Raw genomic sequence first — 25,340 nt, 5'->3', positions numbered from 1 at the left:
ACTGTTTCAGCACGTTAAAGCCTGAAGACAAACTAACATCTATCATTCATGACTCATGGATGTGTGTTCTTACCTGATAGTAGGTAGGTTGTAGGTCGAGTGAAGGTTTGTAACAACTGACTAGTCTGTGTCCTTTAATCCACTCTTATATGTCCACTATGCTGCAGGAGGCTTTAATGTCTTTGAACTTTGATGTCTGGACTTTCATCTCTTTGAACTTTAAAGTCGTAATAGAACTTTATTGATCCCCGAAGGAGGTTCCATCAGGGAAATTGAACAATTTGATGGCTTTTATGTGGAGGACAGGGGTTACCCATGGCAACCGAGGCTTACATTGATCCAGGCAGTTTGGGCTATTATGGATGAAACCATGCAAATTGGATAAATGTTAGTCCTTGATTTCAGATGTTATGTAATAGATAGATCGATAGATAGATTAATAATCCAGGAGGAAATTGTACATATTCACTGCTCAGGCATTACATAACGAATAAATACTGGAAAAACACCAGGAGAAAAAGAAACACTGACATCACAGGACATACCACAAGACATACACTACACTAACAGACACATGCAGCACTAACAGGACTTATATACTAAACTATAACTAAAATATAAACAGTATAAAATTAAATTAAATCCATTCAACCCCGTGCTGACCTCTCCCCTCCCCCCCGCTCCTCCTGACAGAGTCATTGTACCCCCTGATGGCACGGGGCACGAAGGAGGACCACAGCCTCTCTGTGGAGGTGCTGTGTGACAGCAGTCTGTCGCTGAAGGTGCTTCTCTGCTGGGAGAAGGTGGTGTGTGTGTGGGGGGGCTGGTGTTGTTCATGATAGCCTTAACTTTGAGTTAAGTGACCAGTCCAGTCTGCTGTCTAGCTGCAGTCCCAGGTACTTATAGTTTTCTACCACCTCCACCTCACTGCCTTTGATGATCACCGGCTGTGGAGAGGGAGGTGCCCGCCAGAAATCCAGAACCATCTCCTTTGTCTTGGAGACGTTGAGCTGGAGCTGGTTCTGTTGGCACCACTCCACGAAGTCAGCCACCAATGCCCTGTACCCCCCCTCATTACCCTCCCGGATACATGCCACTATCGCAGTGTCATCGGAGTACTTCTGTATGTGGCATGTATCAGAGTTGTGCTTGAAGGCCGATGTGTAGAGGGTGAAGAGAATGGGGGAGAGAACGGTCCCCTGTGGCGCCCCCGTGCTGCTGGTCACCATAGAAGACAAACAGTCCCCCATACGGACGTACTGGGGTCTGTCCGTTAGGTAGTCCGTAATCCAGCTCACGAGGTAGGGGTCCACAGCCATGGAGGTCAGTTTATCCTGCAGGAGCTGGGGCTGGATGGTGTTGAAGGCACTCGAAAAGTCAAAGAAGAGCACCCTGACGGCACAGCCCCCGGCGTCCAGGTAGGAGAGCACACGGTGGAGGAGGTACAAGACAGCGTCGTCAACCCCAACCTTGGCCTGATAGGCGAACTGGAGAGGGTCCATAGCACCCTGCACCTGTGGACGCATGAGCTCCAGGACCAGTCGCTCCAGGGTCTTCATTACGTGGGAGGTAAGAGCGACCGGTCGGTGGTCGTGGAGCTCAGTAGGGCGTCCTTTCTTGGGTACAGGGACGATGCAGGAGGTCTTCCACAGTGACGGGACCCTCCCCAGCCACAGACTGAGGTTGAACAATCGCTGCAGGGGGTCCCCTAGTTCCGAAGCACTAGGCTAGGAGGAGTCTTGGGGAGACCTTATCTGGTCCAGCCGCCTTATAGGGTCGGAGCCTCCTCAGTGTTGTTGTCACCAGGTCTGCAGTGATGATGGTCTCCGTCGTGGTGGGAGCAGGAGGTTGTGGCGAGGTTGGAAGTCCAGTGGTTGAGGTGGGTCCGTTGAGCTTTGCAGCTCTTGGAGTGGGCTCGGGAGAAGTGGCAGGGGTAGAAGGAGAGGAAGCACAGGAGGTGGGAGCATAAGTGGAGCGGTTTGCAGGACCGGAAGAGGCCTGTAGGCCAGGAGAGGCCTGGGACGAGGAGCCGGGAGTGGTGGGGGAGCTGAACCGATTGAAAAAGCTGTTAAGTTCATTCGCTCGTTCAATATTCCCCTCCACAGTGCTGCGCCCTTTCCCGTGTCCGGTGATGGTTCTCATCCCATTCCAGACCTTCGGCACCTGGTAGCACCCCAGCTGCTTCTCCAGCTTCCTCCTGTACGCCTCCTTGGCCTCCCTTAGACAGAGTCTCACTTCCTGCTGGGCCTTCCTCATCTCCTCCTCGTTCTTGCTCCTGAACGCCCGCTTCTTCCTGTTCAGGACAGCCTTGACTTCCTTGGTTACCCATGGTTTGTTGTTGGGGTAACACCTGACTGTCCTGACAGGGGCCACGGTGTCCACACAGAAGTTCATGTAGTCTGTAAAACACTGAGCATGTTCTTCTTGTGAACTGTTTTGTAACATACATACTGTACATATGCCAATTTACTTTTTTTGAATACAATTTAAAAGTTTAAATATGTTTCATTATTTAACAGATGTTGACATAGATGAGAACACATGCGTGTAAAGAGTATTATGTTGGTGATAAAACAGCTGTACAGTCAAGCGTAATAGTTAATATTATACTGTTTAATATTTATTATTATAGGTATCTGGACCCCAGTGACTTCAGACAAAACATTTTTGGCTGCATGATTTGATCACATTCTTCTTATTTAAACTAATATTTAACGTAAAACGTATAAAATATTTTCTTAAACCTTTATTTATAATTCCAGAGCGCCTCTCCTGATTACATCACACCCGCCTCTGGTCTTTCACCTCTTACAACATGTTTCTGTCTTCCCTCATCCGTTTCTGTTGGTGTTTCTTTCCTATTGTTTGGGGGGGGGTCGACCCTTGTCTTTGTTGTTATTACATAAACTCTGCTACAGGCGTCGGCCGACCTCATTGTCTCTCATCTTCTTCAGTGACGTCTTAAAGGCGTCGTCTGACCTCCACACCCCCTTCACTTCGGTAATCTCAGGACTCACACAAACTATTTTTACCCATTAGGGGGCCGGGCGGCCACTGGGAGGGGGGTCACGACTCCTCCAACTTGTCATTGGGACACAAAATGATCAATTAGGGTGGTGTCCCACTTCATCCGTGGACAATCATCCGTGTACAGTCGCTTCATTGTTCATCATTAGACTCCTAATCCTCCTTGTTGTCTTTGGTTCTGTGTGTTTTGGCGTGACCCCCCCCCCACACACACACACACACACTCGTCCCACCACCCATAATTAAACACTATGTGTTCCAGTTGGAAGTGGGGGTGATTGGGGAGCAGCTAAAGCTAAAGCTAACCCCCACCAAAAGTTGTTAACAACTGATTTTTCCTTCAATCTCAAATATATGTTTGGGCGGAAACGGGTTTCACTACTAGAACCGGTTTCACATCGGATGTGAACGCGGTTCCAGGAAGCTGCAGATCACTGGCAGCAAGAACCTCGGAACCGAAACGCCAGCAGGATTTACGGTTGGGACCGCGTGGTGCGTCATGTCGGCAGGAAGTCAGCGACGGGAGGACGGGACTAGACAGGAAGTTGTTGGTTGTCAGGCTAACGCTAACCAGCTTCTTTTTACGTGTGTGTGTGTGTGTGTGTGTGTGTGTGTGTGTGTGTGTGTGTGTGTGTGTGTGTGTGTGTGTGTGTGTGTGTGTGTGAGAGTTTCGGGGTGCAGGGACGTGAGGCAGCAGCTGGATATTGTCAGGGTTTCATCAGGGGAGCGAGGACGTCAGGGTGAATGGGTTTAAGATGAAATGTGCCCAAGGAGACCCTGACTTGCTGTGTTTGTTTAGGGGGGGTCCTCAGGGGCCAGTCATGAATGGGGGGGGGGGTGCTGGTATAGTATTTTTTTTGCAGGAGTCCACTTTGAGAACGTGAGTCATCTGCGTACGTAGATCTTTTTCCATCGTCGTCTTAGAGTTTCTGCTGAGGGGGGTGTGCGTTTGTGGGCGTGAAGGGGGCGGGGCCAGGCGGGTGTAAATCGATCCTTTGTTTTCGTCCCTGCCTATGCTTCTGAGAGGTTTGGGGAGGGGGGGGGGCTTGTTTTGGTGCTGAATGAGGCGACTCTGAGAGGAGTTCAATGTCAGGAGGAGACAGGAAGTCAAAGTGGGGGCCAAGAAATATCCAACAGTGTAAAGAATGAGCCAAATGAGCTCATCCGGACCAAAACAGGCATAAAATAGTCCTTTATATGCTCATTTTCAGTCATTCTTGACTCCAGGAAATACACGCCACCCCCCCCCCCATCTGTTTCTGCTCAACGCAGCTGAGGTGAAAAGGTGGCGGACTTCAGCTGATGTTGTTTTTCACCCCTTATCTACCTCTTGGGAACATCTGGTTTGCATCTGGGCCTGCTGTCGTAGCAACGGGCCGTGCGCGAGCGCGATCATACGTGTGATTTCGAGGAAAGAAAATAACATTTTCTTTTTTCGTGTCTGTTTGTTTGTGTTTGTGTTTGTGGAGCCTCCAACCCAAGATATAAATGTCGTAAATTCCGACGTCCCTGTGCAATCTGTTCGACACCTGAGCAATCAGCCTTATCGGTGAAACGTGTGTGCTTAGAAATCCCGAGGCCAAAGGTCGCTCATTTTATTTGTCAGAAAGATTAACTTTACTCTCTGACATGAAGTTGAACGCGTTTGCGTAGGAGTTGAAGTGACTCAGATGACAGTTGGGTTACAGTCAAAGCTCCTGCAGACATTCCTTCACTCGTATTCTCACATTTTTTTTTGGGTTCACCTGCAAATATGGCGTCAAGACGGCGTCCTCACATGCTACGCTAACACGACGGCTAACGCTCAAAGAGTCACACACACACTCAGTAAAAACTACTTTTGTGCCTCCTGAGGAGGATCTGAAGGAAACACCTGACTGACGTCGTCATGATGTCGTCTAGAGCTTAAAGTCTTGGTTTGGGGGTTGGAAAAGATAGTCAGGCTTCAATACAAGGTGCTACACATTTGCATTGTGGGTAATTGTGTTGTCTGTTTGATGAAGATAAGGTGATGAAGAGTTTGTTTGACACAATCAGGAAAACAATGAATAAAGAACGATCGTATTTCAAGACCAATCAGATTCGTTTAATTCCATCCCGCTTCAAAGCGGTGAGGTGTTGTAATGGTCAGTGTTGGTTTGTCCGTCTGTTAGTTCGTCCACCATATATCTTCTCAACCGTTGCAGTTAGAAAGATGAAACAAAAAGCACATTATTCAGGCAGCAAGGGGGACGAAAATGAGATGATGACCTTGACCTTGAGAAAACTAGGTCAAGGTCAAATTTCAACTTTTGTACACTCAGGAACCGGATAAGATAGAAAAACGAGGGAGTTGGCCAGTGTGAGTAAGACCATAGATCAAAGCTAGTGCTTTGAGCTACCTATGCACTAGCTTTGATCTATGGTCAAAGCTAGTGCTTTGATCTACCTTTGACCTACCCTGAAAGGTCAAAGCTATGCACTTGTCAGGTACTACTTTCAGGGGACCCTGACCTACCCTTCGCGGGATGTTGGAGTCTTGTGACTGTTTTGGTTCTAGTTAAATTTGTCTCTTTTTGGAGCTTTATTTAAACATAAGTCGATAATTTTGTCGATTTGTGTTGCTCTATTTTTCATAAAACCTTTTATTTTTGCAGCTTTAATGCTAATTAATTGCCGTTTTAATATGTTCTGCATGAATGGCTCCACACGTTGGCCTCCTTTGTGGGATTCACTCAACCGGTTGTTCACATCTCAGCTCTCAGGACAAGGAGGTGAGTGTTGCTCTAATGAGGCTGGGGAGGGACGCGGTGCTTTCATTCCTGACTGAAGCCAGTGTGTTTGGGGGGGGTTACATATCTCCGAACTGTGATCTGGAACAGTGATCCTCAATAGACACGGCCTCTGTGGCTCAGAGTAACCTTTCGACGGGTCCTCGCGCTGCTTCCCCTTTTTGCACAAGCTGCTAGCATCGTTCGCGTTCCAGGTGGTTTCAGGGAGTCAGTGTGTTTGTGAAAGTGTGTGAGCGAACCGAGGACTGAAACAGGAAGCACCCGGGGGCCCCCTCTCAGCCGCAAAGTGAGAGTCGTGACTGAAAGGGTTGGCATAGGAGGAAGGTGGGTCGTTGGAGTGTGTGTAATACACACACACAGTTTAGAACACACCCTCGACCCTCCAGACCAGCAGTGTGGTTACCTGGTGGTGCAGGCGAATGGATACGTCAAACCCATCTACGGGGCATTGCATGTTGCGGTGGTACCGCCCCGCCTCCAGCATTCCGCCGGTACAATACGGGTCAAGTTGTCCCAGCTGTGGTGCTCCTTGCAGGGGGTGGGGTGTGTGTGTGTGGGGGGGGGGGTGCACATTGAAATCCTCTCGTGTGTTAGCGTGAGGGAGGGTTTAAATGTCAAAAAGTGAACTTCCTCTTTGTGGGGAGACCCAGAGTAGAAACCAGAATAGAATCAGGGTCTAAGATGCTGCAGTCAGCATGAAAATGTGTAAAACACACCTCATCTGTTTGCTCGTGACACCAGGAGCCTCACAGGCTTCATTCTGGGTACAATCCTCCTCTAGCCCCTCTTTGTGGGGTCCCCCGGGGGTCAAATTTGGGTCCCTTTATTTTAACTGTATATGTAAACTACCCCGAGGGCAAATAATGGATGAAGTCCGGTCCCTCTAAAAAGTTGTTGCTAAAAAATTGCCTGTGATTAAATGACTCAGGGGTAATTAGAACTACCCCCCACCCTCCCTTGTGGTCCAAGCACCAGTAGCATTAATTTCTCTACTTGCCAGGGGGGATTATAATAATGTTTATAGTGTTTTTTTAACTAATGGTGCCTGATTGTTATGATAGAAATTATTTTTAATTATGTTATCTTATTTTAAAAAAAAAATCGTGTTTTTAATTTGAGTTTTAGTTTTTTTTTAAAAATAAATTTGCATTTGAACGGTGAGGTATAACTGTTTTTCTATTTTTGTTTTATTCTTGTTTATTTGCTCTGATATTTTTAATCTTTTGTGACTGAGTTGTTTTTTTTTCATGCGGTAAAAAAGGTTGACAATGCGCCATCTAGTGTCTGAAAGCAGCTACTGCGTCTCTTCCTGTTGGAACTCATGAATTCACTCGTCTTTTTTGAATATTTTCGAAACAAACAGAAGAATGATTGTATAACACCGCAGAGGAGCAACATGTAAAAACATTACGGACGTTCAAATAATTTGTAATTGATGCAAATATTTAAAGTTTTTAAAGCCTTTTTGTTCAGTGAGCCATGAATTAATTTTATATATGTTAAAATATTCTTATAAAAATGTTTGAATGCGGCTCTTTGCTTAATGTATTTACATTTATGGATGAAGAACTTTAACAAAACAGTTAAGAAGATTAAAAAACATCGACCTTTGTTTGCCTTTTAAAGAGAACTACTTGTAGAGTCCATGAATGCTGAAGCAGCTGAAGTCCTTCCAGAACGTAGAATGTGTTCATGTGTTTAAAATATGAATTTAACGAAAGTTGTCATTAAAATTAAAAATTTGAATTAGTTTATTATGCTTCTCAACCCAATTAGAGAGGTATAATAATTTATTTTTGTACAGTTCGAATTCACTCCAGTCATACCCGGCTTGAGGCGCCTCTCCAGCTCTTTATGCTTACCGGTAGCACCATCTAGTGGTGAGAAGACGCAACTGACATGTGGAGCGCATATGGAGTACTAAATCAGATGGTTTGTGTGACGTTTTCTAGGGATGGTGATTTTATTTTCTGACTTGAGTAGCTTCAACGTGCAGCCAGTGGGCGTGGCTCCTCTTAGTCCCGCCTCTGCCTGCTCACCTGTGCCTCGCCGGTCAATAGGTGATCAAGTCATGGGCTTTTACTCTTTAATTCATCCTGTTAATCACCTTTCATTCACATTTAAATCACGAATCTTCCAGTTTATAAAGATTAAAACTCTTTTTTTTTAGCCGAACCTTCAGATTCTTCCTCCAGCGCTCGTGTTGATTTTTATCAATCAATCAATCAATCAATCAATTGGCTACCAATTTGGCCCGGGGCCACCACCGAATGATGAACACGTGTGCGAGGGCTGATGTTCCACACCAGCTCCGTCCTCCCCGCTACGTCGTGACGTCAGAGTCGGTGCGTAAAGGCTGCCGCGCTGCGCTGTGGTCTTTACGCACCTCCGTGTTTACGCAGAACCTCTCCAGGTTCTGTCACATTCCTGGGAGCGTGTCGATACAGAGTCCTCACCCGAAACCCAAGTAATCACACACACACACACACACACACACACACACACACACACACACACACACACACACACACACACACACACACACACACATGCTGTCTTTCCTGGAGAGACGTTGCAGCTGAAGGTTGGTGGGGTTCCTGCAGAATTCCTTTGGAGCAGAAAATTCCTTCCAGAGTCTCTGGAGAGTTTAGAGGCAGATGTTTAATGTCTACAATTCTTTTTTATTCCTTTTAGCATTTTTCTTTTCTCTTCACCTCATCCTTCTCTCTCTCTCTCTCTCTCTCTCTCTCTCTCTCTCTCTCTCTCTCTCTCTCTCTCTCTCTCTCTCTCTCTCTCTCTCTCTCTCTCTGTCACTGGATGTCGATTAACCAGTCATGGCAGTGACATGTGGAATTTTTCATTCCCTCCCCCGGGGGCTCCCATCCCATGCGTTCTGTGCTTCTTTTTCCCACCTCTCTCTCTCCCTCTCTCTCTCTCCCACACACACACATACACACACACACACACACTCTATCCCTGCTGTTATTGTGCGTCAGCCGCCGTTGGCTCTGTTGTGTTGTTGCCCCGTCCGGCCGGCTGTATGGGGCAGGAGCATGGCCTGTCGCCCCCCCGCCTCGGCCTCCTACACCGTGGTCGTCCTCCCCCTGAGGACCAGCCTCCACAGCCTGGACGCCCTTCGCTTCTTCCTATGGGTGAGGACCCAGGGGGGGTGTGTCGGGGGTGTTTTGATCCTAATCGGTGTGTGTGTTGTGTTACTGATTCCTATCTATAATTTCCCACCAGCTGAGCTCAGTTGTCTGATTTAGGTGCATTTAAAGCATTTAAAGTGTTTTATACCACTGGACAACATTGTTAGGTCCTGTTTTTACTTTTGGCTCCATTTCTTGGAGGATTTGTGTGGAAAATGACACAAAATCTACTGAACTTTCGAGGAAACTCAGCTGGTAGGTGAGATTAGAGCTCCAGGTAGCTCTAGATGGAGCTCCAGATAACGTTCTTTCACGTTGTTTGATGTTTAATTTATTTAAAGTCACAAATAATGAAGCATATTGATTGAAAAAAAAAAATCACAACCGTTTGTGGTTTGGTGTCTCAGTGGCGCCGATCCAGTTTCAAATCTGGATCCACCAGATTGAAACGTACAAACTCTAGAACCCCGTCCCTCCTAAATGTCAGAATGACGAGCCTCCGACGTGACTCACGGCCCACATAACTGTAATTTAAGGTGATTTATTTGTAATAAGCAGTGATTTAAAGCTGATAGATTTGTGTTTTTGTTTGGATTAGCGCTTTTCATTAAGTTTCATCCAAACAAACCTGTGATCCAGACCCGATGTGGAGTCTGACTCAGAATAACTCGTTTTCTACTGACTGTGAATCACATCTTTAAATTCAGGAACCAAACACAAGGAGATCAAAAGTTCCTCTTTTTTTCCCCCATAATGCGAGAATTTGTTAAAATAAAAATCTTTTTGACGTCCCGATCCACCTGATCATGACCCCCCCCCCCCCTTTGTGACCTCCTGCTGCTAAAGGCGGGGCTGCTCCGCCTGTGTATTGCGACATCCTGGCTGTTGTAGCATTGTTAGCTCGTTTGAGCCCATTTAAAGGTCATGTGATCCGAGAGGGAGCTAACAATAGAAGCAAAGGCCCCCTGCTGCTCTGTAGAAACAAAGCCGCCGGGCCTCCGGACGACAATGGCCAATCAGGACGCTTCAAACCCATCAGTCAAACCCATGATCTCTTCTTCTGATCGAGCTCTAACCCCCCCCCCATTATCAGATTAAGCACCTGAAGGATCTGGAGAAGGAGAAGGACGCCCTCCGGTCCGGCCTGGAGGTCCTGGAGAAGACCCGCTTCTGGTACCTCCAGCGTCTGGAGCAGAACCGAGCCCGGCTGGGCAGGATGGGGGCCAATCAGGGGGCCGTCTGCAGCCAGGAAGAGACGTCAGAGGTAAAGGTGATGATGATGATGAGGGTGATGAAGAGGAGAGGACCAGAAAAGACACGCCTGTCTGTCTCCCTGCAGGTCCGGTCTCACCTCCTCCGGTCTCTCATCCAGCGGGTCAACGGTTCTCTGGGGGCCGTGATGAGCGAACCCAACGCCGCCAGCAGCAGCGTCCCGTCGCTGGTGGACAGCGACCTCCAATGGCGCAACACGGTACTGACGCAGGTGAGGACCGAAAGGAACCCTGGGAATTCAGGATTCATTTAGCAGAAGCTACCGTTAGCATCCAGATGATGATGACTTTGGTGAATTCTTCTTTTTGACAGGAAGTGAGCGACAAGAATCGACGGATCTCCGTGTTAGAGCTGGAAAAAGACGTGTTACTCAAAGAACTCGATGAACTCCAAACCCTTTGATTACTATTTGCTTACTTTTAATTTAAAGCGACTCAGATGCTAAATGTTAGCCTCTTGTAAATATGTATTTAAATCAATAAATTACACAAAATTAGTTAGCGTCTGAATTCTTCTTGACACAAACTGGTTTTAAACGGAAGCAGGAAGAGGAACACCTTCCTTTTCTAAACTGATCTGTAATGGAGCCGAACACCACAGGAGCCCACAGCGCCCCCTGCTGGTAGGAGGACTGTAGTTTCAGCTCCTCACCCTTCATCTGCAGCTTCCAGATGAGGAGCATCACGATTATTTCTGCGCCGCCCCGCATCACCGCGCCTCCTCTTATCCGTGTTTTTTTCCCCCGTTTCCGTGCCTGAATGCGGGCTCCCTGTTCGGACACGTCGCGGCAGCCTCCCCCGGTGGTCCCACGCTGATCCCACTTCAGATGATAAACTTTATCTCCACAAGTCATCATGCACTTCTGCAGGAGTTTGCACTGAACAAACGTGCAGCCTGGCAGACAGGAAGTGGCATTTAAGGGGCTTAATATCGAGCCCAAACCTCCTCCTGTGGGGGAGCTCTGACTTTTGGGGGGTTTTTTTTTCATTTTTTTTTACATCTGATATCACAGATTGGAATCTTTTGTAGGTGTGCGTGTGTGTTCTCTTATAACAAACACAAAAGAAGATATAAAACAGTCAAATATGATGATTTTAATTCTAGGGGGTCCCAAGGAGGAGACCCCCCCCCCCCTCAGTTAGCATTTATTATAAATGTATATTTGGAAGCAAACAGTTGAAGTTGCATCAACTTTTCCAGTCAAACAGCAAAAAGGTTCTTAGATTAAATCAGGATGGAGAAGGCGCATCGTGGCGTGGAGGTATTATTTAAGTAGCTTCATGTTCTCCCTCTTCAGAGCCGCTGAACCCACCAGCCAGGGGTACCAGCACTTGTCTAATTATTGGGTCTAGTTCACAACACCTTTTGTTATGGGTGCGTCACGCCTTTGCGGCTGTCAATGCCGTTCTTCCATTCCGGTTTGGTTCACTGGGGGCTGCACTCTTTTCCTTTCTTTTTTTTTTTTTTTTAACCTGTATACAGTATCATGTTTGCTTTTCCTCAGATTTGCGGTTTCCATGCAGGTCAGCGGAGGTGCGGAACATTAATGCACAGGTAGGAGAGGAGCTGAGGGCCCCCTGATAACGGCATTCCTTCAGCTAATATAGAGGAAAACTTCCTGGGATCATAGGTGGTCTGTGAGGATCACTGCGGTGAAGAAAAGCACGCAGACCTTCTTCTATCCACTGTGGGAGATCATTGACACAGTTAGGTTTTTATTACTTCAAGAAGAGGCAATGATGTCAGTTTAAGAGCTGTAAGAAGAACCAGGATGCTTTAATTAAACAGAAATGTATAAAAGTACAAAATACTAGCCTTCAAATGTACTTAAAGAAGAGAAAGTGAAAGTAATCAAACGGAATTAATATGATTTATCAGAATCTGTAAAGTAAATTAACTATAAAGGAGTGCAAGAGTATAAAACTATATTATAAGGCCTGTTGTAATATGATAAGGCCTGTTTTCATCAGTAAAGATGAAAAATGATGATAGTCCTATTTGATGTAAAACGGCATGAACAGCTCCGCATGTGCAACTGGATCCAGATCCGGATCATAATCCAGTTTATAATCTGCATCTGCGGGTATAATGAAGATGGGTTTTGGAGCATATTTGTTCTGTCTGAAACCTTTTTCTTTATATCAGTTTACATGCATTGTGATAGAAAATCTGCCAGCTGATTAACAGACCAACGTTAAATTCACCTTACAAAGTAAAATTGATCAATTACAGTTCTTCACAAGCAGTTTCACACTGCTGGTAAAAAGTTTTACACTTGTTAAAACCTTATTATCCATGAAGTTTCATGTATTTTTCTGACTGAGCACAATTGTGATCTTTTCTTTCAGCAGGAATTAATCTGTTTCTCTTTGTTATAGAATAAAAATCTATTTCTTATTCAGAAAGAAAACCGATATATCTGTATTGTTCCTGAATAAGCATCTAAGTAATAAGCATGCAGTTAAATAAATTGTATAACTTTAATTTTAGAGTCTTCAAGAGTTGGGTTAACTCCTATTTCCAGTGGACTTTAGGTTTACCGGTAGAATGAACTTAAAATGCCCCCCCAAAAAGCATCAGATGTAAGAAACTTCTTCAGTCTCCTCCCTTGTAAACTGGTTTTCTCGTTCGAGGTTGAGACTAGAATAAAATCACGCATGGATAACAAAGCAGAGTGTTTTAGTTTCTTTACAATTGAATAAAATCACAGCAGCTCACAGATGGAGAGATCTAGTAAACGGTTTCCTCGCCGTTGCTGAGGCCGGGTTTGGAGTCTCCATCGGCGTTGCGCTGCGTCCTCTGCGCGTTTCCGAGCGACACCTCCACCCCGGACGCGTTCACGTCCAGCAGGCTCTTCAGGTGTTTGATATAGTCAATGGCCGCCCGTAAGGTCTCCACTTTGCTGAGCCGCTTGTCTTCCAGCTCCTGCGGCAGATGCTCCCGGAGCCGCGCGTAACCCTCGTTGACGCAGCGCACCCGGTGCCGCTCCCTCTCGTTCCGTTTGCGGATGAACGCGGGTTCGAACGCGTAATCACACACCCCGAAGGGTCCGTGGAAGGGGAAGGCGGGGAGTCGTCCGCAGGGCAGCTTCTGGCCGTGGACCGGGTGGAGGTAAGTCGCTTCAAGGTGGAAGGGCAACCCCAGCCGGAGCGCATCCTTGTAGCGCGCAGCGCTGTCATCCATGGGGAAGCCGTGGAAAGCCAGCGGGGGGAGATATGAAACATGCTCCATTAATGCCTGCCTCCATTAAACTCAACACTTCTTGGTGACATTTCCACCCCGGGGTGTGGAGCTTCTTGTTGGGGTCTGCAGGTGTGGGCGACGGCTTGTTTGTTGGGTTTTATGAGGCTGGGGAGGCGGTGGGTGTGATCCGGGGCGGGTTCGGGCTGTTGACACAACACGGTCTTCCTTCCGTCGACGCTTTGAAACAATTCTAATGATAAACAATAATAATACCAGCCTGACTTTATGGGCTTATGATGATAGATTTTACTGATAATTAGTTTTAGTGTCTATTCAAACGGGCTGCATGCGGAGGGGCAAAGAGATGCCAACATGTGGTAAGGAATAATTTCTATATTTATTACAACACTTCGTCCTCTTGTTGGGACATCCTGGGCAGCACTCATTTCATAAGGAATTACTCTTTATTTACCAAGCAGTCATCGAACAGAAGATTTTTTTTCATTCTTACTGCAGGAATGTCTCATTTCATCTAAATTCTTTGACGATATTTCTGACTCAGGTTTCTTCTTTTGCTTTTCCCACCATCTATTTACGACTTTAATTTTCACAATATTTCGACTTTCATTTTATAAATTAGATTTTATTTCAGTCATTAATTTGATTGTTGTAATATTACGCAATTTCTTCATAAACTCAGCACATGTCTCGTCTTATTATTATTTTTTGACTTTATTCTGTTTATATCGATTCCCCATGGTCCCATAAGGGGATTTTTTTGTTTAGTGCACCTGAGTTATTATCTTATAATCATCTTTTGGACATAATAATTACAAGGTAATCCTTTCTTCGCACTACACAATTATTTTGTCACCACAAAATAACAATGCCTGCTTAAAAAATAATGATCTAATCTCCACAAGACAATTATAAGATTTAAAAAAAAACCCGATGGGACTTTCTGTTATCACTTAATTCTGTTTTTATTATTGCTCTTTACGTTTTTCCTGAAGCTGATCCTGGGTCAGTCTTATTTGACCTCTTAATGAACCCTCTGATGTATCTGGACACTTAAACTGACCTCAGACCAGCCAAACGCCCCTCGCCTCCTGCAGCGCTTTCGCGCATGCGCAGGAAGGTCAAGCTACTGTCATGGCAGCCTTCAGGGCAGCATTGTGTTGGTATGTTATTTTTAAGGTATCGTCCGTTTCAAACACGCAGTATTGACGCGGTGAAGCATCCGCGATAACGGAAGCGGATTGTTTGCATTCTAGACCGCATGAAAATCGACGTAATTTATCGCGGTATTTGTTCGTAATGAGGTGTAAACTAGCATAGCTAGCGTTAGCCTAGCGACAAAAACGGTTGTTATGCTAGCTGCTAGCGCGTCATTTGCGCTCACTGGTGGTTAAAACTGAAGTTGTGTTGAAAGTAGTAACACCGAGATGTTGTTCACGAGTGTTTTCACCCCCCCCCCCAGGGAGACGAAGGTAACCCCCCCGGCGGGGATGGACATCGGTTGTTAAATCCAGGTAAGCTCACGCAGCTATCCCGTGTGGATCCCAGTTAGCCTCGGATGCTAACAGCTAGCTTCGTGTTTGGATGTTTCTCCACGTGTGTGTCCCCCCCCCCCCAGATCAGCCCTCTGGAGCCGCTCCTGCAGGATGAACGACATGAACCTGAGTCCTGTGGGCATGGACCAGCTCACCGTGCCGTCAGTGAGCGCCAGCCACCTGGGTCTGCCCACCTCCCCCACACACAACCCCATCCCCACCCCAGGTAGGACTGGGGCAGCTGGTTCCCAGCGAACTAGAGTAAAAAAAAACACATGGCAGGTTAACCGCGTCTTGTTTCAGGCATGCCGGTGGCCATCCCCAGCCTGGGTCCTTCCCTGGGCTCCCTTCCTTCTGCCCTCTCCCTGATGCTCCCCATGGGGCCCCTGAGTGACAGGGGGGTGATGTGCGGCCTGCCAGAGAGGAACTACTCCTTGCCGCCGCCTCCTTACCCCCACCTGGAGAGCAGCTACTTCCGACACATACTGCCAGGTGGGGCTCGGTCTGGAATCGTTGTCTGTTTCTTTTTAAATAAAGTTTTATTGTACAGCCAGTGGGCCTTATAATCCTGTAAGTGTTCCCTCTTCTTCAGGCATCCTGTCTTATCTGGCGGACCGGCCCCCGCCTCAGTACATCCACCCCAGCAGCCTTAACATGGACGGGACCTTGTCTGTGGCGAGCAACAACCCCTCAGGTCTGGACCCTTACAGCGGCCCCGGGGGCCCCCTGGAGCAGGGTCTAGTCCCGATGGACTCCAGACAGGTCAGCGGTCAGGGGGACCTCCACCAGACCGGCCCCCACGAACTGGACTCCACAGGGTTGGCTATGGAGTCGCGCGTCAGCAGCCCCATGTCCCCCGATCGCATGGGGGAGGAGCTGGCCAGCATGGACGGCGTGGGGGTGGTGGCGGTGTCCGACGCCCAGCAGCAGCAGCAGCAGCTCGGAGGGGGGCGGCAACCGCAGCCGCACGAGGGTTTGAACGGCGTGGACTCGTCCGGCGGGGTCATGCCCCTGCACGGCCCCCCCGTCCTGGAGCTGCCCGTGGTGATGGAGCCGGATCACATGGGGGGTCGAGTGGGGAATGGCGGCGGAGGAGGAGCGGGGGGGCTCGGGGAGCAGCTCCACTCAAACGGCGAGCTGAACTCGGGCGTGGTCAGCGTGGTTCTGACCAATCAGGGCCAGCTGGAGTCCGTGTCACTCCACGGTCACTCTGGGATGGGGCTGGAGGCGGTGAACGTGTCCCCCATCACGGCGGAGGTGTCGCTGGGGCCGGAAAATAACCTGGTGCTGGTCAACCCCACCCTCCAGCTGGAGGACTCCACCTCCAACAAGGAGAACATGGTGACCGCCTTCACCATCTGTGAGTGAGCGCCCAGCGTTCAGCTTAAACCGGGATTAGATGTGGATTTGAGATTAAACTCACCCGTCCTCCCCTCTACCAAACCGTTGTGATGTCACTTCCTCTCCAGGGTGCACGCTGTGTGAGCGCTCCTACACCTCCGACTGTCCAGAACACGGTCCGGTCACCTTCATCCCCGACACGCCCATCCAAAGCCGGGCTCGCCTCTCCCTCCCCCGCCCGCTGTGTCTGCGCATCTCAGTGGCCGACGAACCGCTGGGTAAGAGAAGAACCCGGGGGGGGTTTGGGGGGGTGACTTCTGTAGTTAGAAAGGATCAGAGCGAGGCTCCTGTCATCCAGAGCTTCACTCACGTCCTGTGGAGAGAAAGTTGGTTTGCTGAGGACATCAGACATTGTGGTCTGTAGTGAAAGCAGGGAGCAGGTGGAGGAACGTGTCACAGAACGGAGGGAAAGGTTCATGAGACAGTGGTGATGGATGGATTAGAGACAGTGGTGACGGATTAGAGACAGTGGTGATGGATTATAGACAGTGGTGATGGATTAGAGACAGTGGTGATGGACGGATTAGAGACAGTGGTGATGGACGGATTAGAGACAGTGGTGATGGATTTGAGACTGGTGATGGATTAGAGACAGTGGTGATGGACGGATTAGAGACAGTGGTGATGGACGGATTAGAGACAGTGGTGATGGATTTGAGACTGGTGACGGATTAGAGACAGTGGTGATGGATTAGAGACAGTGGTGATGTATTAGAGACAGTGGTGATGGATTAGAGACAGTGGTGATGGACGGATTAGAGACAGTGGTGATGGATTAGAGACAGTGATAATGGACAGATTAGAGACAGTGGTGATGGATTACAGACAGCGGTGCAGCCATGATGGACGGATTAGAGCCTAATCCTGTCTCTCTCAGGTGTTTTTGCGCGGGACGTCATCCCTCAGAGGACGTGCTTTGGACCAATGGTGGGGCAGCACTGCAGTAACGTGGATCTCTCTGATTGGCCAGAGAAGGACGCCCCCCAGATCTGGAAGGTGGGTGACTTCAGTCGGGCTGTTTGTGGTCAGAGGAGTCACACGCTAACTAATAATCTGTCTTCAGATGTACCACAACAACGTCCTGGAGTTCTACATCGTGACGACAGACGAGAACGAGTGCAACTGGATGATGTTCGTCCGGAAAGCTCGGTACGACGGTGGGGTCAAAGGTCGATTTCTGAAGCGGTCGCGTTATTTCCTGCTAACGATCGACTCGTCTCGTCTGTCGTGTTTAGAACCCGCGAGGAGCAGAACCTGGTGGCGTACCCGGCCAACGGGAAGCTGTTCTTCTGCACCAACACGGAGATCCACCCGGACCAGGAGCTGCTGTTCTACTACAGCAGAGACTACAGCCGGCTGATGGGTGAGGCGGCGACAGCGTGTCCGTTAGTCACCATGTCAAAGAGCGTTTCCAGCGTCCGTCGTCTCCCCAGGTGTTCCCCCGGCGCCCCAGGGGCAGATCTGCCAGTGTGGCAAAGAGTGCTCCTCCTTCTCCGAGCTCAAGTCTCATCTCGGCAGCCAAGGCCACAACCAGCCCCCCCACAGCCACAGCCCGTCACAGCAGGACCACGCCCAGCAGCAGCAGCCCCCACAGCAACAACAGGAGCAGCAACAGCAACACGCCCACCAGGAGGAGAAGCTGACCAACGGGACGTCCAGCTCCTCCTCCTCACCCTGGCCCTGCCACGCCCACGCCGCAGGTCAAACCAGCAGCGACAGCGGGGGCGGCGGGGGCAACACGAACTCCAGCGGCGCCACCTCCAGATCGAAAGGTCAGGGTCACGCCAGGGAAAAGAAGTTCAAGTGCAGCATGTGCTCCCGGGCGTTCATCACCTGCACCAAGCTCAACGTGCACTTCATGGGGCACGTGGGCATGAAACCTCACAAGTGTGAGTACTGCAGCAAGGCGTTCAGCGACCCCAGCAACCTCAGGATGCACCTGAAGATCCACACAGGTGGGTAGCGGCGCGTTTGTCCGACTGTGACGTTTTAAACTTTTTATAACCCTCCCCCCATCCCGACCTCAGGTCAGAAGAACTACAGGTGCACGGTGTGCGAGAAGTCGTTCACGCAGAAAGCCCACGTGGCGTCGCACATGCTCATCCACACGGGTGCAGAGAAGCTGAAGTGTGACCTGTGTGACCGGGCGTTCATCAGGAAGCACGACCTGAAACAGCACATGTTGTCTCACACGCAGTACGTGACGTGTTCTCGGAAAACTAAAAAGAATCTTAAGATCATAAAGAAATGAAAGTTATTTTATGATTCTCTTCCTATTTCCACTCCAGCGAGCGCCGAATTCAGTGCCCCAAGTGCAACAAGCACTTCCTGAAGACCAACCACCTGAAGAAGCACATGAACTCCCACGAAGGCCGGAGAGACTTTGTCTGCGAGAAATGCCACAAAGCGTTCCTCACCAAGTACCACCTCACCCGTCACCTCAAGATATGCAAGGGGCCCAAGACGGAGAGAGCGTCGCGGAAGGAGCGGGACGCGGATGAGGAAGAGGACGAAGAGGAGGAGGATGAGGAGGGCGGGAGGGGGAGGGGAGAAGAGAGACACGCTGCGTCAGCCGGAAATGAGGACTGCGGTTTAGACGTTGGAGGATACAGCTCTGAAAAGTCGCTGTCGCCCCCGCCTTGACAACACGGTGCCTCATGGGATGTCTTGTTTATTTATTTACTACAGTACGGACATTTACCTCTATAGATTTTGCCAAAAAAAAAAAAAATTAACATTAACATTTTAATTGAATCATGTTGTATAATCAGAACTATACAATACATATATTTCATCTCACATGCATATTAGTGCTGCTAAAAATAGAGTTAATCATGAAGGTCTGAGCTGCCATTCATTCATTAGTGTCCCCTCCTTCCATCGGTATTCCATTCTAAAAGACATTCAATTGCAGTTGCACAATATTGTCATGTTAAATTTTTATTGATGTCCTTGCATTTTAGTCCATGTGTAATAATGTTTTTATTCTTTTATTTATTAAAAGAAAATACTTTCTTGTAAATTTCCATCCAAGTGAGTCACCTGATTAATCGAGGCATTGTTTGATCCATCTTAAAATGTTACCTACTTGCTATATACAAGTTAAGTAAATGGGTATTTACAGTTTAATGTACACTGATATACATCTGATAGTTTATGGTGTTTCAAACCTTTATGAAGGGCTGAATTTAAGGAGATCTTTGATTGAGCCTTCACCTTGTTAGTCAGCATATATATATATATGTATATATTTATATCAATGACAAAAAGGACAAAACATGATCAGCTGACAGAATATTACTTTAATAGTGTCTGAATAAGAGTCACTGTTTGAAATCTTCAAGATGAAACGACTGCTGTATGAATGAAGTCTGGCTTCGGAACGGAAATGACGTCACATCTGTGACAGTAACGGCCATGCGTCTATTGCCGTTCTCCTTCTGCTTAAATTAATATAAGTAAATTATTTTTGATTTCATTTCTATATTAACTATTAGTTACGTCTTTTTAAATTTAAATTTAGAAAAAACGACGTCGTGAGAGGGGTGAAGCGTCTCTTTGACCGGAAGTGCGTCATCCGACTTTCTGTTAAAATACAAAACATGCAGCGCCGCCGCTGTCGATTCCTTTAGCGTGGTATGAATTTTTTAGACTTTTTTATGTGTTTTTATCAAATTTTGGCTGTTTATTTTTCATGTAATATCTTTATTATTTATTATTTACTTAGAAAAGAAAACCCAAACTATAGTTTGTGGACAAATTCTGTGTTATTTATGCGTAAGCTAGCTAACTTGAGCTAAACTTTTAGCTAGCCGTGTGTCACGGAGAGTCACGTCTTGAATGTGAAACTCTACGTTTGTCTTTCCCCTCATCTCAGCCATCACGGTCCGATAAGACGCATCATGTTGACCCCACCTAAGGAGGGGATGCCCTGTATGATAGACCGGGCGCTGAGGATGAGGAAGGAGGAGCAGGCGCGGCAGGTGGTGCTGGCCTGGGCTGTGCTGAACGTGTCTCTGGCGGGCATGATTTACACTGAGATGTAAGTCATCAGTTCCAAACATTTATGTTGTTTAGTCTCTTCTGTTCCAGATAATGACCTCTCTTCTAATAATGTTATTCTTTTTAGGTCTGGGAAATTGCTAAGCCGATACTATAACATCACTTACTGGCCTATCTGGTACATCGGTGAGGTCCCCGTGTTGAAAGTTGATTATCTGTTCACTTACTTTATGTGTTTGAGTTTAGGGATGTTTAAAAGAGTCATTTTCAGCCTAAATCTAAATGTAGAAATGATCTATTTTAACAGATCAGGGACATCATAAGTGCCTTTCTGCTTCCTTCATTGAATGTAAGCCATCCTCCTTCTCGTCTTCAGAACTGGTGCTCGCGTCTCTTTTCAGCCTCAATGCTCTTTTTGACTTCTGGAAATATTTCAAATACACGATGGCCCCCTCCACCATCGCTGTCTCCCCTCAGCAGCATCAACTCCTGGGCCTAAGAAATACACGTGAGGCTTGTGATTTATTTTTCACTAGTTTAGCATAGCAATTCTTGTATTTATTTAAATACATGTGGGCTGTAGTTTTGAGTGTGAAACTCAGTACTGATGATGATTCTTTTGGTCCTTCTCCTTCACAGGTATTCAGGCCTCACCGCCTCAAAAGCCAGAAAAAAAGGAGACCCCGGTTCCGGCTCAGTCGTCTCCGCTTCAGGGTCAAAGCGTGCTGAGCTTCAGTCCCTCGCGACCAGCCACTACTAGCCCCAAGTTCTCCCCCAGCTGTGTACCTGGGTACACCCCTCCTCTCAGCAACCAATCCACTCCAGGCAGTGCAGGAGGACCGTTTTCCCCCTCAGTGGCCTTTGGAAAGGTGTGTCCATCTTGACAGAGTGGATCTGGGTTCATCGGATGTTCCTGGACACAGAGTGACTGAGTTCTTCCCTCCACAGGTGGTGAACTACACTCCCTCCCCTGGCTCCTCTCCCTACACTAGCAGCATGGGGTCAGGCGAAGGCGCCAGCCTGAGAGCTCGATATCGTTCCTCCCCCTCGGTATTTAACTCTCCTGGAAACAAGGAGGATTACATAGAGGATCTGAAAAGCCTGGAAAGGTTCCTTCACACGGAAGAGGAGAAGAGTCACCGCAGCCAGCTGGGTATGCAGTTTGACATTTGGAGTAAAACATGTACAGAATTCAGACTGGGAGGTTTTTGCAACTGAATTTTCTTTTTTTCTTATGATTTAGTAAAATATAAATTGGATGTAGAAAAACACATAGAAACAAAAGATCATTGAATAAGAAGCCTAAACCGCTTCTTTACAGGGAGTCCAGAGGCTGCGTCTCCGAACCACACCACAACGTTTTGGAACTACAACCGCTCCATGGGGGATTACGCCCAGAGCCTGAGGAAGTTCTTGTACCAGAAGGCCTGCCGCTCGCCGGCCCCATCCGCCCACAAGGACGAGACGGACCTGAGGCTCAAACAGGCAGCAGAGGAGGTGTGTGAACGAGACCTTTAGGGCGCGCTCGGCTGTCCCAACGCTTCATTGACATGAACTTTCATCTCTATACTGGAATCTAGGTGTGGGCCAGAATCACAACCAGTTGCCTCGTAGTGGATCGCATTGATACCTGGACGGCCAGACTTAGAAACGCAAGTGTTCCAAGACTACACACTCCAGAATCCTGAATTTTAAAAGTTTTTGGAGAAAAACAAATGTATTTTATCTTTTTCAGTGGATCAGTGACACCGTCTTGGTCCCTCTGGTGAAGGAAATGGATTCAGTGAACAGTCAGCTCAGGCGGATGGGCTGCCCTGAGCTCCAGATCGGAGGTAAAACACCTCTGATCTGGGTTTACACACATTAAAACATTACTTCGTGACTCAGATTTATGTCTCTCCTCCACCAGAGGCCAGCATCAGCAGCTTGAGGCAGGCAGGAGTGATGAAGGCCTCCTCCATCCCCACTATGGCCTCACTGGTTCAGTACCTCGACCTCACGCCCAACCAGGAGTATCTGGTGGAGCGCATCAAAGGTGAGTTCAGAGTGTGTGTTTTTGAGGAAAAGACGTGCGATTGCGAACTTGCTGTGACTCACATCAGGACCGATCACACGTGTGTTTGCCGTCAGAGCTGGCCCACAGCGGCTGCATGAGCTCCTTCAGCTGGAACAGCGGCGGCAATCTGAAGAACAGGAAGTGGGACACCGACCTCCCGACCGACTGCGCTGTGAGGCTATACACATACACACACACACACACACACACACACCGAGCTGGTGGTTTTCTTTAAGGTTAAAGGTCCCTGGATGGCTTCAGAACCAGGTTGCCATGGTGACCACCATTACTTGTCCTTCGGACGGCTAGCTTTGATGTTTGCCGTTGTCCTGTAGATCATCATGCACGTGTTTTGCACGTACTTGGACTCCAGACTGCCCCCACACCCAAAGTACCCCGACGGGAAGACGTTCACCTCCCAGCACTTCAGCCACACCCCAGACAAACCAGGTGAGGCCACGTGGGGGGGGGGCAGTAAAACCACCCTCTTCTATCTTCATTTTTACGTTTAACATCTGGCGTCTCATTTCGTTTGAACTCCCTCAGACGTGACCAAGGAGAGCCTCTTCTGCATCCACCAGAGCAGCACCAACCCCCCCCATTACCACCTCATCTGCCAGGGACACGTCTACAGTCTGCCCAAGGTGAACACAGAGACAACCAGCTTCCAATGAAACCCCAGGAGAAATCTGTCTCAGTGTTCTCTTTATCAATACCTTCTAAATTTCTTTATATACCCCCCTGAGGTAGCGCTGTGAATCAAACGCCGCAGTAGAGAATGTTAACGACTCCCTCAGTGTTCACGTTTGCGTGAGTCTTTGACACACTTTTTTTGACAGGGACGCACAATCGTCAGATAACGTGCCTCCCCGGGACGCAAGCTTTAAATACTTAAAATAAAAAAAAATCTATGATTCGTTTTCCCGCGATGTGGGAAAAAATACACTTCTATCCAGCAAAAAAAAATCACCATTTATTAATTTCTCCACTCAAATTTTGAACCCAGAAATGTGCTAAAAATGTGTAATTTTACTTTTTTTTTTACTCAGTTATAAAGTTGTTATTAATAAAGTTATTCAAGTAAACAGTCTTAGTTTATATATTGTACTCTTAGCAAAACTCAATCTTTACATAAGGCTTCTGAATGCAAGGATTGCAAGTACAGTAATTTGCATAGACAAACAAACCTGAGACATCAGAACAAATATCTCATTCATAAATGTTTAAAAATGCTTTAGTCTATCGTAACAATTAAATCGCAGTAACATGAACGTAAGTTGATTTGTGTTGCAGGGCAGCAACAACTTGTTCCACACCATCCTCATGTTCCTTTACGTCATTAAGACCAAGGAGTCGGGGATGCTGGGGTGAGTGTGTGAAAGAAAGGCTTGTTCAGAGAATCATATTCCGTTTCAAGCTTTAATGAAATATTGATTCGCTGTCGACAGAAAGGTTGTGCAGAAAAGTACAGATTCTGTTTCGATTCAAACAGATTGATGGTTACATTTCCTGTCATACTTTCTTCAGGAGAGTTAATCTGGGCCTCTCCGGCGTGAACATCTTGTGGATTTTTGAAGACTGATTTGTTGCCCGTTTAGATGCAACAAAAAACTACCTGAGGACCCCCCCCCCACTCTGCTGTGTGGCTGCATTGATTAGAAAACACCCTCAATGTCGGGACTCATCGGAGCAGCAGAGCTTCACTTTGAAAGACATGAATCATGTATTTTTGATAGAGAAATAAGCGACATTCTGGACTTCATTACATTTTAATATGATTATGATACTATATGTATTTTTTAACATGGTTTGGTTTTCTGATTTTCTATTCAAAGAATGTACCAGCATGGCAACCTTGTAAATAATATACCTCAGTTTTATCTGCTGGATGATAAAGGGCTTTGACTCATCCAGCAGGAATGCAGACACAGTCTCTGCGGACTCTTTTCTTATTTTGAATGCCGGTTGTGTTCCAGTAGTTTAAAGAATCGGTGGTAAAGACACTCCTGACATGCTTGAAGTCAGTCACACAAAGAAATGATGTGTGAAATTAGAAGCAACACACACACAAAGAGAAATCAGTGTTTGTCACGGTGTGACACGTCAATTATTCAATATCATGATGGAGAGCAAACTGTTTCTGAATGTGATGTCTTCTAAAGAGATCTGAATGCCTGAATTAGGAATTTAAATATTTGTGTGTTTTTTTATTGCCATGAGTGTTTAAAATAAAACTGAACTGTTGAACAGAAGTTATTTCATCTTGTTGATTTCCCTGCATTAATGGATGAAAAACAAAAGATTTGAGAGAGTGTCCAGTTAGAGCATAAATATAATTTAACAATTATTGCCTTTTGCTGCTGAGGAATCTTTAATTTACTGTTTTAATTTATTCTAATATTTCGAACTTACAATTTTAATCGTGTTTATCTCTGCAAAATGTGGTAATTATCAAACATTACAAATAACAGACAACTCGAGTAACTTCTGTCTTAAATGAATCAGAGTGTTGGTGCTTGTTTGACTGTTTCAGGCACCACTTGATGGCGCTGTAACCCAGTTTGGACGGTTTGACCTTCCTCCTGGTTATCTCATGACACGCACTTACCGCACATCCACCGCATGAGGACTGAAATGTGATGCGGTGTCTTGTGGAGAAACGTGCTGTGGATGAGTCAAGGCTGACACAAGTCTTGTTAAATAATGTTCTGTCCGGGTTGGTTGTCATGCAACAGCATGTCAGCTGTGTTTGCATTACAGCTAATATTCATCTCAGGATTACGTAATAGAGAAAATTGCTGTATACGTTTATAAAAATATTTTCTAATTAATTTGTTATTAAATTGTGAAAAATCTGCATTATATTTCATGAATCACCTTTGTTTTGGAGTTAAGCGTTGTCCTCTTTCATTTTAAACTCCATCTC

At 47.0% G+C, this 25,340-nt stretch overlaps 4 protein-coding genes across 4 annotated transcripts; 3 read left to right on the top strand and 1 right to left on the bottom strand.

Annotated features, from left to right (window-relative positions):
* The first annotated feature begins 8,559 nt into the window (after nt 1–8,559).
* LOC137589482 (suppressor APC domain-containing protein 2-like) lies at nt 8,560–10,689 on the top strand. The gene is made up of 4 exons (XM_068307279.1): nt 8,560–8,950; nt 10,041–10,211; nt 10,287–10,430; nt 10,532–10,689. Exons 1-4 carry the CDS (start codon nt 8,633–8,635, stop codon nt 10,619–10,621), a joined length of 723 nt encoding a protein of 240 aa, XP_068163380.1. The 5' UTR covers nt 8,560–8,632; the 3' UTR covers nt 10,622–10,689.
* A 2,146-nt stretch (nt 10,690–12,835) lies between these two features.
* LOC137589613 (achaete-scute homolog 4-like) lies at nt 12,836–13,518 on the bottom strand. The gene has a single exon (XM_068307470.1). It carries the CDS (start codon nt 13,448–13,450, stop codon nt 12,950–12,952), a length of 501 nt encoding a protein of 166 aa, XP_068163571.1. The 5' UTR covers nt 13,451–13,518; the 3' UTR covers nt 12,836–12,949.
* Nucleotides 13,519–14,533: 1,015 nt separating this feature from the next.
* prdm4 (PR domain containing 4) lies at nt 14,534–19,377 on the top strand. Its single transcript, XM_068306844.1, has 12 exons — nt 14,534–14,583; nt 14,883–14,934; nt 15,039–15,181; nt 15,259–15,447; nt 15,548–16,315; nt 16,425–16,574; nt 17,234–17,352; nt 17,420–17,505; nt 17,592–17,719; nt 17,790–18,311; nt 18,384–18,552; nt 18,645–19,377. Exons 3-12 carry the CDS (start codon nt 15,067–15,069, stop codon nt 18,997–18,999), a joined length of 2,601 nt encoding a protein of 866 aa, XP_068162945.1. The 5' UTR covers nt 14,534–14,583; nt 14,883–14,934; nt 15,039–15,066; the 3' UTR covers nt 19,000–19,377.
* A 572-nt stretch (nt 19,378–19,949) lies between these two features.
* tmem209 (transmembrane protein 209) lies at nt 19,950–24,666 on the top strand. The gene is made up of 15 exons (XM_068306906.1): nt 19,950–19,992; nt 20,234–20,398; nt 20,486–20,544; nt 20,735–20,866; nt 20,998–21,227; nt 21,307–21,511; nt 21,680–21,855; nt 21,939–22,010; nt 22,094–22,190; nt 22,268–22,393; nt 22,489–22,586; nt 22,750–22,864; nt 22,961–23,058; nt 23,708–23,781; nt 23,942–24,666. The coding sequence occupies exons 2-15, from the start codon at nt 20,259–20,261 to the stop codon at nt 23,994–23,996; spliced, it is 1,677 nt and encodes a 558-aa protein (XP_068163007.1). The 5' UTR covers nt 19,950–19,992; nt 20,234–20,258; the 3' UTR covers nt 23,997–24,666.
* The last annotated feature ends 674 nt before the right edge of the window (nt 24,667–25,340 follow it).

This window comes from Antennarius striatus, chromosome 22 (assembly GCF_040054535.1).
Source record: "Antennarius striatus isolate MH-2024 chromosome 22, ASM4005453v1, whole genome shotgun sequence".
Taxonomy (NCBI): Eukaryota; Metazoa; Chordata; class Actinopteri; order Lophiiformes; family Antennariidae; genus Antennarius; species Antennarius striatus.
The sequence above is the reverse complement of the archived record's forward strand: the minus strand, read 5'-3'. Positions and strand labels throughout refer to the sequence as shown.

What these genes read in the sequence shown, in the direction of transcription:
- tmem209 (XM_068306906.1), top strand. Translation starts at nt 20,259, where the DNA reads ATGTTGACCCCACCTAAGGAGGGGATGCCCTGTATGATAGACCGGGCG. An exon ending in GGCATGATTTACACTGAGAT is followed by an intron (nt 20,399 to 20,485) that starts GTAAGTCATCAG and finishes TATTCTTTTTAG; the next exon opens with GTCTGGGAAATTGCTAAGCC. An exon ending in CCTCAGTGGCCTTTGGAAAG is followed by an intron (nt 21,228 to 21,306) that starts GTGTGTCCATCT and finishes TTCCCTCCACAG; the next exon opens with GTGGTGAACTACACTCCCTC.
- LOC137589482 (XM_068307279.1), top strand. Translation starts at nt 8,633, where the DNA reads ATGGCAGTGACATGTGGAATTTTTCATTCCCTCCCCCGGGGGCTCCCA. An exon ending in GCCAGGAAGAGACGTCAGAG is followed by an intron (nt 10,212 to 10,286) that starts GTAAAGGTGATG and finishes GTCTCCCTGCAG; the next exon opens with GTCCGGTCTCACCTCCTCCG. An exon ending in GCAACACGGTACTGACGCAG is followed by an intron (nt 10,431 to 10,531) that starts GTGAGGACCGAA and finishes TCTTTTTGACAG; the next exon opens with GAAGTGAGCGACAAGAATCG.
- prdm4 (XM_068306844.1), top strand. Translation starts at nt 15,067, where the DNA reads ATGAACGACATGAACCTGAGTCCTGTGGGCATGGACCAGCTCACCGTG. An exon ending in CAACCCCATCCCCACCCCAG is followed by an intron (nt 15,182 to 15,258) that starts GTAGGACTGGGG and finishes GTCTTGTTTCAG; the next exon opens with GCATGCCGGTGGCCATCCCC. An exon ending in CTTCCGACACATACTGCCAG is followed by an intron (nt 15,448 to 15,547) that starts GTGGGGCTCGGT and finishes CCTCTTCTTCAG; the next exon opens with GCATCCTGTCTTATCTGGCG.
- LOC137589613 (XM_068307470.1), bottom strand. Translation starts at nt 13,450, where the DNA reads ATGGAGCATGTTTCATATCTCCCCCCGCTGGCTTTCCACGGCTTCCCC.